This window comes from Bison bison, unplaced genomic scaffold (assembly GCF_000754665.1).
Source record: "Bison bison bison isolate TAMUID 2011002044 unplaced genomic scaffold, Bison_UMD1.0 scf7180017864508, whole genome shotgun sequence".
NCBI lineage: Eukaryota > Metazoa > Chordata > Mammalia > Artiodactyla > Bovidae > Bison > Bison bison.
The window spans coordinates 4,682,529-4,694,188 of NW_011495064.1; the positions used below are offsets into that span (position 1 = coordinate 4,682,529).

The 11,660-nt window shown below is 39.4% G+C and overlaps 1 protein-coding gene across 1 annotated transcript in view; it reads right to left on the bottom strand.

Annotated features, from left to right (window-relative positions):
• Nucleotides 1-10,501, bottom strand: part of MGAT4A (mannosyl (alpha-1,3-)-glycoprotein beta-1,4-N-acetylglucosaminyltransferase, isozyme A) — a 121,503-nt gene extending 111,002 nt beyond the window's left edge. The window contains exon 1 of the mRNA XM_010829619.1: nucleotides 7,949-10,501. Within this exon, the coding sequence (XP_010827921.1) occupies nucleotides 7,949-8,042 (94 nt within the window). The 5' untranslated portion in view covers nucleotides 8,043-10,501. The remainder of the gene's footprint in view (nucleotides 1-7,948) is intronic.
• Nucleotides 10,502-11,660: the final 1,159 nt, after the last annotated feature.

Sequence of the window (11,660 nt, forward strand, 5' to 3'; positions counted from 1 at the left end):
TATTTAACTTCTATGCAGAGTACATCATGAGAAACGCTGGACTGGAAGAAACACAAGCTGGAATCAAGATTGCCGGGAGAAATATCAATCACCTCAGATATGCAGATGACACCGCCCTTATGGCAGAAAGTGAAGAGGAACTAAAAAGCCTCTTGATGAAAGTGAAAGTGGAGAGTGAAAAAGTTGGCTTAAAGCTCAACATTCAGAAAATGAAGATCATGGCATCTGGTCCCATCACTTCATGGGAAATAGACAGGGAAACAGTGGAAACAGTGTCAGACTTTATTTTTGGGGGCTCCAAAATCACTGCAGGTGGTGATTGCAGCCATAAAATTAAAAGACGCTTACTCCTTGGAAGGAAAGTTATGACCAACCTAGATAGCATATTCAAAAGCAGAGATGTTACTTTGCCAAGAAAGGTCTATCTAGTCAAGGCTATGGTTTTTCCAGTAGTCATGTATGGATGTGAGAGTTGGACTGTGAAGAAAGTTGAGCGCCGAATAATTGATGCTTTTGAACTGTGGTGTTGGAGAAGACTCTGGAGATTCCCTTGGACCTCAAGGAGATCCAACCAGTCCATCCTAAAGGAGATCCGCCCTGGGTGTTCTTTGGCAAGACTGATGCTGAAGCTGAAACTCCAATACTTTGGCCACCTCATGCGAAGAGCTGATTTACTGGAAAAGACCCTGATGCTGGGAGGGATTAGGGGCAGAAGGAAAAGGAGATGACAGAGGATGAGATGGCTGGATGGCATCACCGACTCGATGGACATGAGTCTGGGTGAACTCGGGGAGTTGGTGATGGACAGGGAGGCCTGGCATGCTGCAATTCATGGGGTCGCAAAGAGTCAGACACGACTGGGAGACTGAACTGAACTGCATACATCTAGGAGGCAAGACCCATAAACAGATACATCATGGTAAAAAGGATGAAAGTCAAACACAAGAGAATCTTGAAAGCATCAAGAGAAAAATGATTTATCACTGACAAGGGGGACCCCAATAAGATTAAAAGCTGACCTCTCAGCAAAAATAACAGAGGCTAGAGGCAGTGGGTAACACAAAGTACTAAAAAACAAACACACACACGCAAAAAAAAAAAAAAAAAAAAAACCCTGTCAATGAAGATTCCCACATCCAGGAGAGCTTTTTTTTTAAGAAAATAAACATAAAATTCACACATTACAAGATAAACAAAAATTAACAAGAATTCATTGCTAGCAGTCTTGCCTCATAAGAAATACTAAAGGAATTTCACCAGGCTGCAAACAACCGATAAGAGTGATCCAATCCATACAGTCTGCAATTATATAATTGCTGATGCCCATTTTCTCCTTTCCCTCAACTGATTTATAAACTTCATAAAATGATACGCATATAATGCATTGTTGAATCTGTAATACATGGGAATGTAATAAAGTTGCTAAAAACAGCACAAAAAAAGGTAGAGGGGAAAAAGGCTGCTATGTGCTAAGGAAAAAATAACAGGTGGTGTAATAATTAATCATTGTAACAATGTATTCTTGGGTTTATAACATTGACAGATGTAATGTGTGTAACAACAGTGCCACAAAACAAAGGAGAAAAGGAACAGAGCTAAATAAGAGTAACTTTCTATGTATTACTAGAATTAACTAGTATAAACTCGAATTTGAATCCAATAAGCTGAAATGTACACAGTGAACTCTGGAACAATCACTAAAAATACTCAAAAAATAGTGAAAAATGTCACTAACGAAATGAAAATGCTACGTTAGAAAATATTCAATCAATGCAAAAAAAAGTAAAGTGGGAATACAGAAACAAAAAAGACATGAGACATGTGAAAACTACAGAGTAAGATGGCATCTGTAAATCAAACTACATCAGTATCATATAAATGTCGATGAGTAACAGTCCAGTCTAAAGGCAGACACTATTAGGCTGGATTTTTAAAAAAGCATGCTCCAACTATATGTTATTTACAGGAGACACAACAAATGGTTATGGGGCAACTGGATAGTCACATGCAGAAGAATGGAGTGGGTCCTTTACACCACACATAGAAGTGAACTTGGAATTGATTAAAGACCTAATGTAAGAGCAAAACATGCAGTGCGTGGGGTCGCAAAGAGTCTGACACCACAAGCAACTGAACTGAAGAGCAAAACAAAACATAGGAGAATCTTCACGATCTTAGATTTGGCAGCGGGTTCTTAAATATGATGCCGAAAGGACAAGCAGAAACAACAACAAAAAACAGACTGGACTTCATCAGAATTTAAAACTTCTGCACTTCACAGAACACCATCAAGAATATGAAGAGACAACTCACAGAATGATAGGAAATATTTGCAAATCACATTTCTCACAAGGAACTTGTATCTAGAAAGGACTTTTTCTTTTTTTCCCTTTTTAAATACTGAAATCTAGCTGATGTACGATGTGTTAGTTCCAGATGTATGACATAGGGATCTGACAATCAAATACATTATGAAATAATCATGACAAGTCTATGACATTACCATACAAAATCAGTGCAGTATTATTGACTATTTTCCCTATGCTATGTTACATTCCTATGACTTAACTGTAAGCTTGAATCATTGTTGATCATGTTAGCGGTATGTCATATACAGCCTTTATTATACTGAGGTATGTTCCCTCTATGCCCACTCTGTTAAGAGTTTTTATCATAAATGGATGTTGAACTTTATCAAAATGTTTTTCCGTATCTGTTGAGATGATCATATGACTTTTAACCTTAATGTTTCTAATGAGGTGTATTGTGATTGATTATGATGTATGAAACTTTTAATGTATTGTTGATTCAGTTTGCTAATAATCTGTTGAGAGTTTTTACATCTATGTTCATCCAGGATACTGGCCTATAATTTTTTGTGTGTGATATTTTTGCCTGGTTTGGGTACCAGGGTAGTACTGGCCTCATAGACTGAATTTGCAAATGTTCCTTCCTCTTCAACTTTCTGGAATACTTTGAGAAGTATTTAAATGTTCTTTAAACGTTCGGTAGAACTCACCTGTGGAGCTATCTGATCCTGGACATTTGTTATTCTGGAGTTTTTTTTTTTTTTAATTACTGATTTAACTTCATTAAGGTAATCAGTTTGCTCAGATTTTCTATTTCTTCCTGATTCAATCTTGGAAGACTGTATGTTTCTAGGAATTTATCCATTATTTCTAGGTTGTGCAATTTGCTAAGATACAAATTTTCATAGTAATCTCTTACATTTTATATTTCTGTAGTATCAGTTGTAACTTCTCTTTCATTTTTAATTTTATTTGGGCCTTCTTTTATTCTTGAGGAGTCCAGCTAAAGGTTTATTGATTTTGTTTATCTTTTCAAAGGACCAGATGTTAGTTTCTTTCATTCATATTTGCTGCTGCTTTTTTCATCTCTATTTCATTTACTCCCACTCTGATCTTTATTATTTCCTTACTTGTACTAACTTGGGGCTTTGTTATTCTTTTTCTAGTTCCTTTATGTGTAAGGTTAGATTGTTTGAGATTGTTACTGTTTCCCAAGGTAAGCCTGTATTGCTATACACTTCCCTCTTAGAAGAGTCTTCTATGTCCCATAAATCTTGGAATGCTGTGTTTCCATCTTCATTTGTCTCAAGGTATATTTTTATTTCCTCTTCGATATCTTCAATGACCCACTGATTGTTTAGTAGCATATTGTTTAGACTTCACATATTTTTTTTTTCCAGTAGTTGATTCCTAGTCTCATACTGCAGTGGTCAGAAAAGGTGCTTAATATGATTTAAATCTTCTTAAATTTTCTGAGACTTGCTTTGTGGCCTAGCAGGTGATCTATCCTGGAGAATACTGATCACATGCACACTTGAGAAGAATGAGCATTCTGCTCATTTAGAGTTGAAAGGCCTATATATATTTAATCCATCTGACCTAATGTGCCATTTAATGCCAATGTTTCCTTATTGATTCTCTGTCTGGATGATCTATCCACATTGATTTAAGTGGGGTGTTAAAGCTCCCTACTCACTACATTGTTAATTACTCCCTTATGTCTGTTAGTAACTGCTATATGTATTTAGGTGTTCCTATGTTGGGTACCCCATGGACAGAGGATCTGGCAGGCTACAGTCCATAGGGTCATGAAGAGTTGGACACGACTGAAATGACAGCACACTTTTTTTTATTCCACCCCCTCATTTTACATTTTTGATCTCATCTTTTATGTGTTTTTACTTTGTCCGCTCCCTAATTAGTGTGTGTATACATTTTTATTGATAGTTCCATGATTTTACTAGCTTTGTCTTTTAAGCCTCATATTAGATACATAGGTGGTTGATCCCCTACCCTTACCGTATTTTGGCCTTAGAATAAAGAATTCTTCAAGTTTAAATTTTTAAATAGGCAAAGACCCTGAATAGACATTTTTTTCTGAAGAAGATATACAAATGGCTAATAAGTACATAAAAAGATGCTAGGTATTATTAGAAATACAAATAAAAACTACAATGATATACTACTTCACTACCGCTAGGACAAGTAGAATCCAAAAGCCAGGAAACACGTATCATCAAGAATGTAAAGAAACTGTAACCCTCATATCCTGTTGGAGGAAATGCACAATGGTCCAGCTTCTTTGGGAAAAAAGTCTGGCAGCTCCTCAAGTGATTAAATATAGAGTTTCCACACGACCCAGCAGTTCTACTTGTAGATAAAGAGAAATGAAAATACATGTCCACACAGAAACACATACATGAATGTTAGGTATCCCTAGGGACAGGGGTCTAAGATGTCCAGTTTCTGGGTTGTACCTGACCAAAATAGGAAATTCATCAGGAGAACCACCTCCCCCCCCAACACACACACACACACACACACACACACACACACACGCGAGTAAGACATGCAATGATTCTCGTCCCACTTGCACACCTGCATACAGCTTTCCCACTGTGCTTTCCATACACTTGAAATTCTGTCTCATTTTTTAATGTGAGAATCCAGTATACCCTGCAGAAACTTGTACCCTGGCTGAACACCAGCTTTCCTAGTGGAGTTACTGATATCTTCCTCAAATTATGCCAATCCCATGGACCAGCTCATTTATTCTTTCAAGTGGTAAATGAAGACCTAGGATAAATATGATAGGGACCACACTGGGATTACCAGCTAAGCCCTGGGACAGTCCTGGAACGCTATCTGCCAACCACAATGAATATCTTACAATTCCAAAGCACAAATACTCCACACTCTCTCAGAGCTTCATGAAAGTAAAGGCAGCTCCCTCTACCTGCCATGCCCACTCTCCCCTAATCTGCCTGGTCTCTGCTCTTCTGGGCAGCAGACCAATAGCTAAGAGCATCATCTCTGGAACCAGCCTGACCGAGCTTAAACTTCACTCTTCCACTTAATGTACGACCTTGACAAGTTTCTTATACTCAGCCTTGGTTTCCTCATCTATAGAAAGTGAGTAATCATACTTCCTAGGGTTGTTATGAGGATTAAATGAGACTATGTTATTGTTTCATAACTTGTAATATGCACTCTGTTACTGCTCTATCTATCAGATGGTATCACATTTTTTACTTGCACCTTCCCCTACTGGTTCTTGAGATTTCCAAAGGTGAGTAGTTTCTCCTTCCTTTGCATATTACAGCATATAACACAGAGATGGGCACGAGGTAGGCACAGGAAAGGAAGTGATGCATGCATGAAAAACAACAACTCTGAGCCCAGCAACATCCAGCGATTACGGAAACCACGCTTTCCATATAAAAAGCAGAGCATGTGGTTTATGAGTATACAAGAATTAAACATCTGAAATGAGGCCGGCTCTGGAAAATCCAGGCTGACTGCCAGAACCATCTAGAAAGAATCCAAATGCTCAGCAGTTAGAGTGGTTACATAAACGATGTCATTAAAGCACAGGGGATTTTACATAAGCACGACAGGAGACCTCTGTTGATACCTGAAAGAGTTCAGACAAAACACCAAACCGAAAAACAGAGCAGAAAAATATGCACAGGAGGATTACAGCTGCTCAGAGTGCCACCCGAAGCAGAGAGACTGTGTGTGTGTGGCTTGAATACCACATTCTTTCCCCTTCTGGTGACAAAACCTGTATATTCTTTTTGATTAATATTGATTCTAAAGACAACCTAACACACACAAAAATAGTGCTTAGTAATGGCTTTACGTAAGAAATCAGATAAATGGAATGGAGATGCCAAAAGTTTTAAATAAGACCCAGTCAAAAGGGTCAATTTTCTGTTACTATAACTTTCTGGGTAGATAAGTTTCCTGATAAGGAAAAATTCCATATACTCTCAGGATTAACTCTCTTATTTTCTAAATTGACCGCTAAAGCCAGTCATATGTTCTACTCACATCAGGGCCAACCAATAGTTTGATTAACTAAGTTCTTCCTAAGTAAGTCCTCTCCTTTTGGTATGATTAAAAAATGAAATCTAAAATGTATGTATTTGTCTGCAAAGAAGAAAGATCTTCAGTAAGTGTTTCCCCCCAAAGAATGCCTTCCAAAATTAGAGCCCAACTCAGAGAAAGAGAAAAACAATACTAAACTTGCTCAAAGCACAGAGTACATTTGCCTGCTTATATCAGCTTATTTCATGAATATATGCACACTGACACAGATATATACATATCTACACACACACTGAGCAACTTCACCTTCACTTTTCACTTTCATGCACTGGAGAAGGAAATGGCAACCCGCTCTGGTGTTCTTGCCTGGAGAATCCCAGGCACAGGGCAGCCTGGTGGGCTGCCGTCTATGGGGTCGCACAGAGTCGGACACGACTGAAGTGACTTAGTCACAGCACACACACACCAGAGAAAAATTAATAGAGAATAAAGTTACCTTCATGCAAGTCAATAATGCCAACAATAGCACCTTTTGATAACCAAGTGATGATTACTACTCTACCCTGACTCTAACAAATCTCCATTCTTCTTGCCATTAATATTTCCTAGATTAATATGAGGAAAAGAGATATGTAAAAGGAAGAGGTAGGAGACTTCCCTGGTGGTCCAGAAGTTAAGAATTCACCTGCCAATGCAGGGGACATGGGTTCACCCTCCGGTCTGGGAAGATCCCATATGCTGTGGTACAGCTAAGCCTGTGCACCCACAGCCCACTCTGCAACGAGCCACTGCCAGAGAAGTCCATGCACTGCATCTAGAGTAGCCCCTGCTCACCGCAACTAGAGAAAGCCCACAGGCTGCAATCCATATGGCTGCAACTAGGGCAGCCATAAACAAGTACATTATTTACTTAAAAGTCTACAAATAATAAAAATAGGGGTAGGAATTTACTGTATATATTTTAAAAGAAATACACTATCCTTCAATACAGTTCCAATCTCTAAACAGATAACCTTCCTTAAAAACACAGTTCAATAGTCTCAACAGAATTAATTTTTAAAATTTCAGACGAATTTCTCACCCACTTCAAAAATACTTTTACCTAAAGAGCAACCTATCAACACATGCGGTTTAAATCATTAACTACACAGCACCAAATCATCAGGATAATCAGCGTATAAATTTCATGAAGCCGCTGTGTCCTTCTAAGTGTTTCATACAATATCCGGTACAAGGAAGCTTATTAAACATTGATGATGTTTAATAATGAAAAATAAAATGCCAAAATGAAAGTCTTCATTACTCAACTTGGCTGTCATTTATAATACAAACCGCTGATGAGCATGTTTCTACACGAGCAATTACAAGAAATCAAGAAACAAAGCAAACCCCATTCAAATGAGAAATTTTGTGTCCTCCGTCCAAGAATACTGTTTCATTTCGGTGTCAGAAAGAAACTGGCAGGCCGCCAGCAGATAGCATGAAATACGCAGACTGTAGGGGTGTTCAACTCAGAGCATTTATGCACCGTTGACAAAGCAAAAAGCCAAACACACTGCATGCACATTTTTTGGAGACGTTTTCCTTACCTTTCCCATTTTGCCATGTTGTATACCAAGATAAAGTGAGGAACGAGGTGATAAATGCTAAAACAGTGGCTACAGTTCCATTTCGGAGCCTCATCTCATTTCACCATCACACTGGTTCATATGTTTACGATGATAACCAAGTCCGTTTCTTTTTATCCTGAAGTCAAGCAAACCCAGTACTCCTGGCTCGGGGCCAACTGAAACAATCAATAGGAGAGGTTCATTTCAGATGCTCAGCAGAACTAGTCTGGCAGCCACACCATTCACAATTATTATTCAGGACTGTCTGCACGGTCTTCATAGGTGGATGCTTCTTTCTCCCTATTCAAGGGGAAAAGGGAAAGAAAAACTTGCTCAAGGATGCAAAATACTCGTTTCTTCATTTATCAGTCACTGTTACAAACAGATTCTTGGCTGGGCTACACTGTAAAGATAACCCCCCACATCCAAATGACTCATGTGATATCCTTGAGCGATATGGTTCTTCTCCTCTGGGGAAAAAAGCTTTCAACTATACTCCCTGCTCGTTGGTTCTGTTGTGTCTGTGGAAAGACAGTCATGGTTACTTATGTAAAGGAAGAAGTGGTGGGGCCCACGAGAACTCTAAGGATCACCCAATGGTTCCTGAGGAACATTCTTCACTCTCTACAATCCTCCTATTGCACAATAATAGTTAATGGCTCAAAATGTTTAAAGAAAACAGACAACTTACAAGGGTCAAAAGCCCTGGTCCTAGATCCAGCCCCACCATTTACTTGCGTGACTTCAGGCATGTCAATTATCTCGGCTTTGTGGTTTCATCCAGGAACTGAGAAAGCTAACTGTCTCGGCTCCTCCTGTTCTCATAAATAATAAAAAGGTTACAGTGATGACCGCTGCTGATCATCAGCATAAGATAAATGTAGTTTTTCCAACAATTAACCTACTCCTCAGGTGTAAACTGGGATTATTTTGGCATTTTGAAAACATGGCGATCCAACCAGGATGCCACCGGACCCAGGATTAACCACTGAGCACTGCTTTAACTCAGGAAACCTGGAGATCACCTCCCATCCAGCAAACCTGTTCAGAAAACGGAATGAGGTGGTCTAGTGGTTGAGAATCTGGGTCAGGGGGTTGATCCCTGGTCTGAGAGGATCCCACGTTCCGCAGAGCCACTGAGTCATGGCGCCACAACTACTGAGCCCACACGCTCCACTCCTGAAGCCTATGAACCTGGGAGCCCATACTCCCCAACAACAGAATCCACCTCAATGAGAAGCCCGCACACCGCATTGAAAGAGCGTAGCCCCTACTGGCCACAACTAGAGAAAGCCTGCTCGAAGCAACAGAAACCCAGCACAGCCAAAAATAAATAAATCTTTTAAAAAGAAAATAGAATGAAATCATGTTCCTGGAAGTACTTAAGCATAGTACTACATAGTACCTACTACAATTCTAGGTTCTGAATAAATGTCAACTGTATTAATAAAAACAAATAAAACCAAAAACCTGCAGCCAGTCACTGGTTTAGGCCTCTCTGCAAAGAACCAATTTCACTCCCTCGGGGAATGTCAGGCCAGACAAGATATGCATTGATTCCTGGTGGCCCCAGGGGACCACAGAGGCACTTGGCAGTCCACCACGTGTCACTCCAGTAGGTGAGTTAATGCAACTCCAAAGAGGCCTCGGAAGCCCGAGGGACAATTCTCTCTGGCTAACGCAGCCATTTGTAGGCAATTCAGAAATTATCATCTCAGCTGGTTTGTAAAACCGACCATGGCTAGAAAGCTCCACTAGTGAGAAAAGATCATCTGGATTAATAACGATAATGAGACACTACAACTCACTAAGCATTTCCTCACACGCTCTAAATCTTCCAAACTCCTAAATCTTCCAAACTCCGCTTCCCCTACTGTACAATGAAATGAACCCAGAGAAGGAACCCTAATTTGCATGACTCTGAAGTCCAAGTTCTCATCCCCCACCCTCTGCCCCTCTGCACCGCAGTCCTGTGAAAAGAAGCTCCAGGGGCACTCCAAGCCTCAGGTTACACTGGAGAATCTTCCCGAGGTGTTATCTTTACCCAACAGTTTAAAGTGTGAATTAAAAAAAAAAATTAGACTCTACAACAAATATGGATCTATTATGGAATAAACTGCAAAATTCACAGGCAACTTCAAAGTTTCAACTTAAAACCTGAATGAATTTCTCACTTCCTGTACCCTGGGCTGGGCCCTCCTCTCCCCTACTCACACCCAAGCAGCCTGTGAACCCTCCTTGACCAGCAGCTCTGTAGTATTGATATAATACTCTAGAGGCACTGAACTTTTCTACTTCCTCCCTTCCCCTTACTCTCTGCAATCAAGAATTTCCAAAGATACTCTCGCGTTCAAATTATGATTATTTTCTAAAACCAAAGTTATTCATATCCATGTCAACAGTCTTCATGGTGAAATCCCAGAATTTCAACTCAATTCCATAAGTACCTAATATACTGTCTTATTAACGTATCAATAGGCACTCAAGGGGCTTCCCTGGTGGTCCAGTGGCTGACTCTGTGCTCCCAATGCAGGGGGCCAGGGTTTGCTCCCAGGTCCGGGAACAAGATCCCACATGCTGTAACTAAGACTCAACACAGCCAGATAATTTTTTTTTAAAGCACTCGATAATGATTCTGATTATAAAAAAATGAAGGGTTAACTCAGTGAATTATGTACCTTGGAATTTTAATTTTTTCATGGCATTATATGAAGATGCATATAATTTTCTGTTGCTATATCCCCACCTGAGCCCCACTTTACTTCAAAAAAGATACTGTCCTGATAAGAGATCCAGAAGTATACAGATTATTAGAATAAACATTCAATCAGTAATCACAGGGAAGGTGAAGTGAAGAAGTAGAAAATGAAAGATTTTTGAAACACAGTTTTATTAAATACTTATTTGTATGAAAGTCAGTATAAAGGGGTAGAGAGACAAGTAAAAGTGAATGAACTCTATAATGAAAGTAGATTATAGATACAGTATTGGTAACATGAAAAACATAAGGAATATTAAATATTGGATCCAGGAAGTTATTCATATCTGGTTTGAAGAAAATGCAAATAATGAACTCTACCAACAAACAGGACCTGAAATTCAGCAAGAGAAATATGAGGGCATTTTACTCAGAATATTGTCATACATTTTTAATCAGGGTTTCCACACTAATGAAGTTTAGTTGCTCCATAAAAGAGCAAAACCAGTGATCCCTATGCTCTCAAACCAGGAGAGGTAGTTCAGACAGCCAAGAGCCCTCTGGGTTGACTGACTACCTAAGGCAGGAGAAGTGATCCATATTTGTTGTCAGAGTCCACACTCAACAAAAATTTCAATCTAACACCTTGACGCTCTCTGAGACTATCCACTTAACACATCGGAATCCTTAACAAAAAGGCGGTGGCTAAAGTTATTGGTCATCTCCTCCATCCTGCCAAAGATTTTTCCAACTTTCAACTCCAGATCTCAGGCTGGAGAAAAACCTGTTTTATTAACAGTCTTTTAAGGGCTGCAGTCCTATGTTATTATTAGATACATAACCTTTGATTTTAAAGTGTTCTCCGAAATAGTATGTTCCATGGCTAAAAATGCTTGACATATGATTTCACTGCCATTCCAGACAGAACAGGGGTGCCTGAAGGAAAGCCACCCTCATAAATACCATGATGTAAGCCCTGTAACTTTATTCATC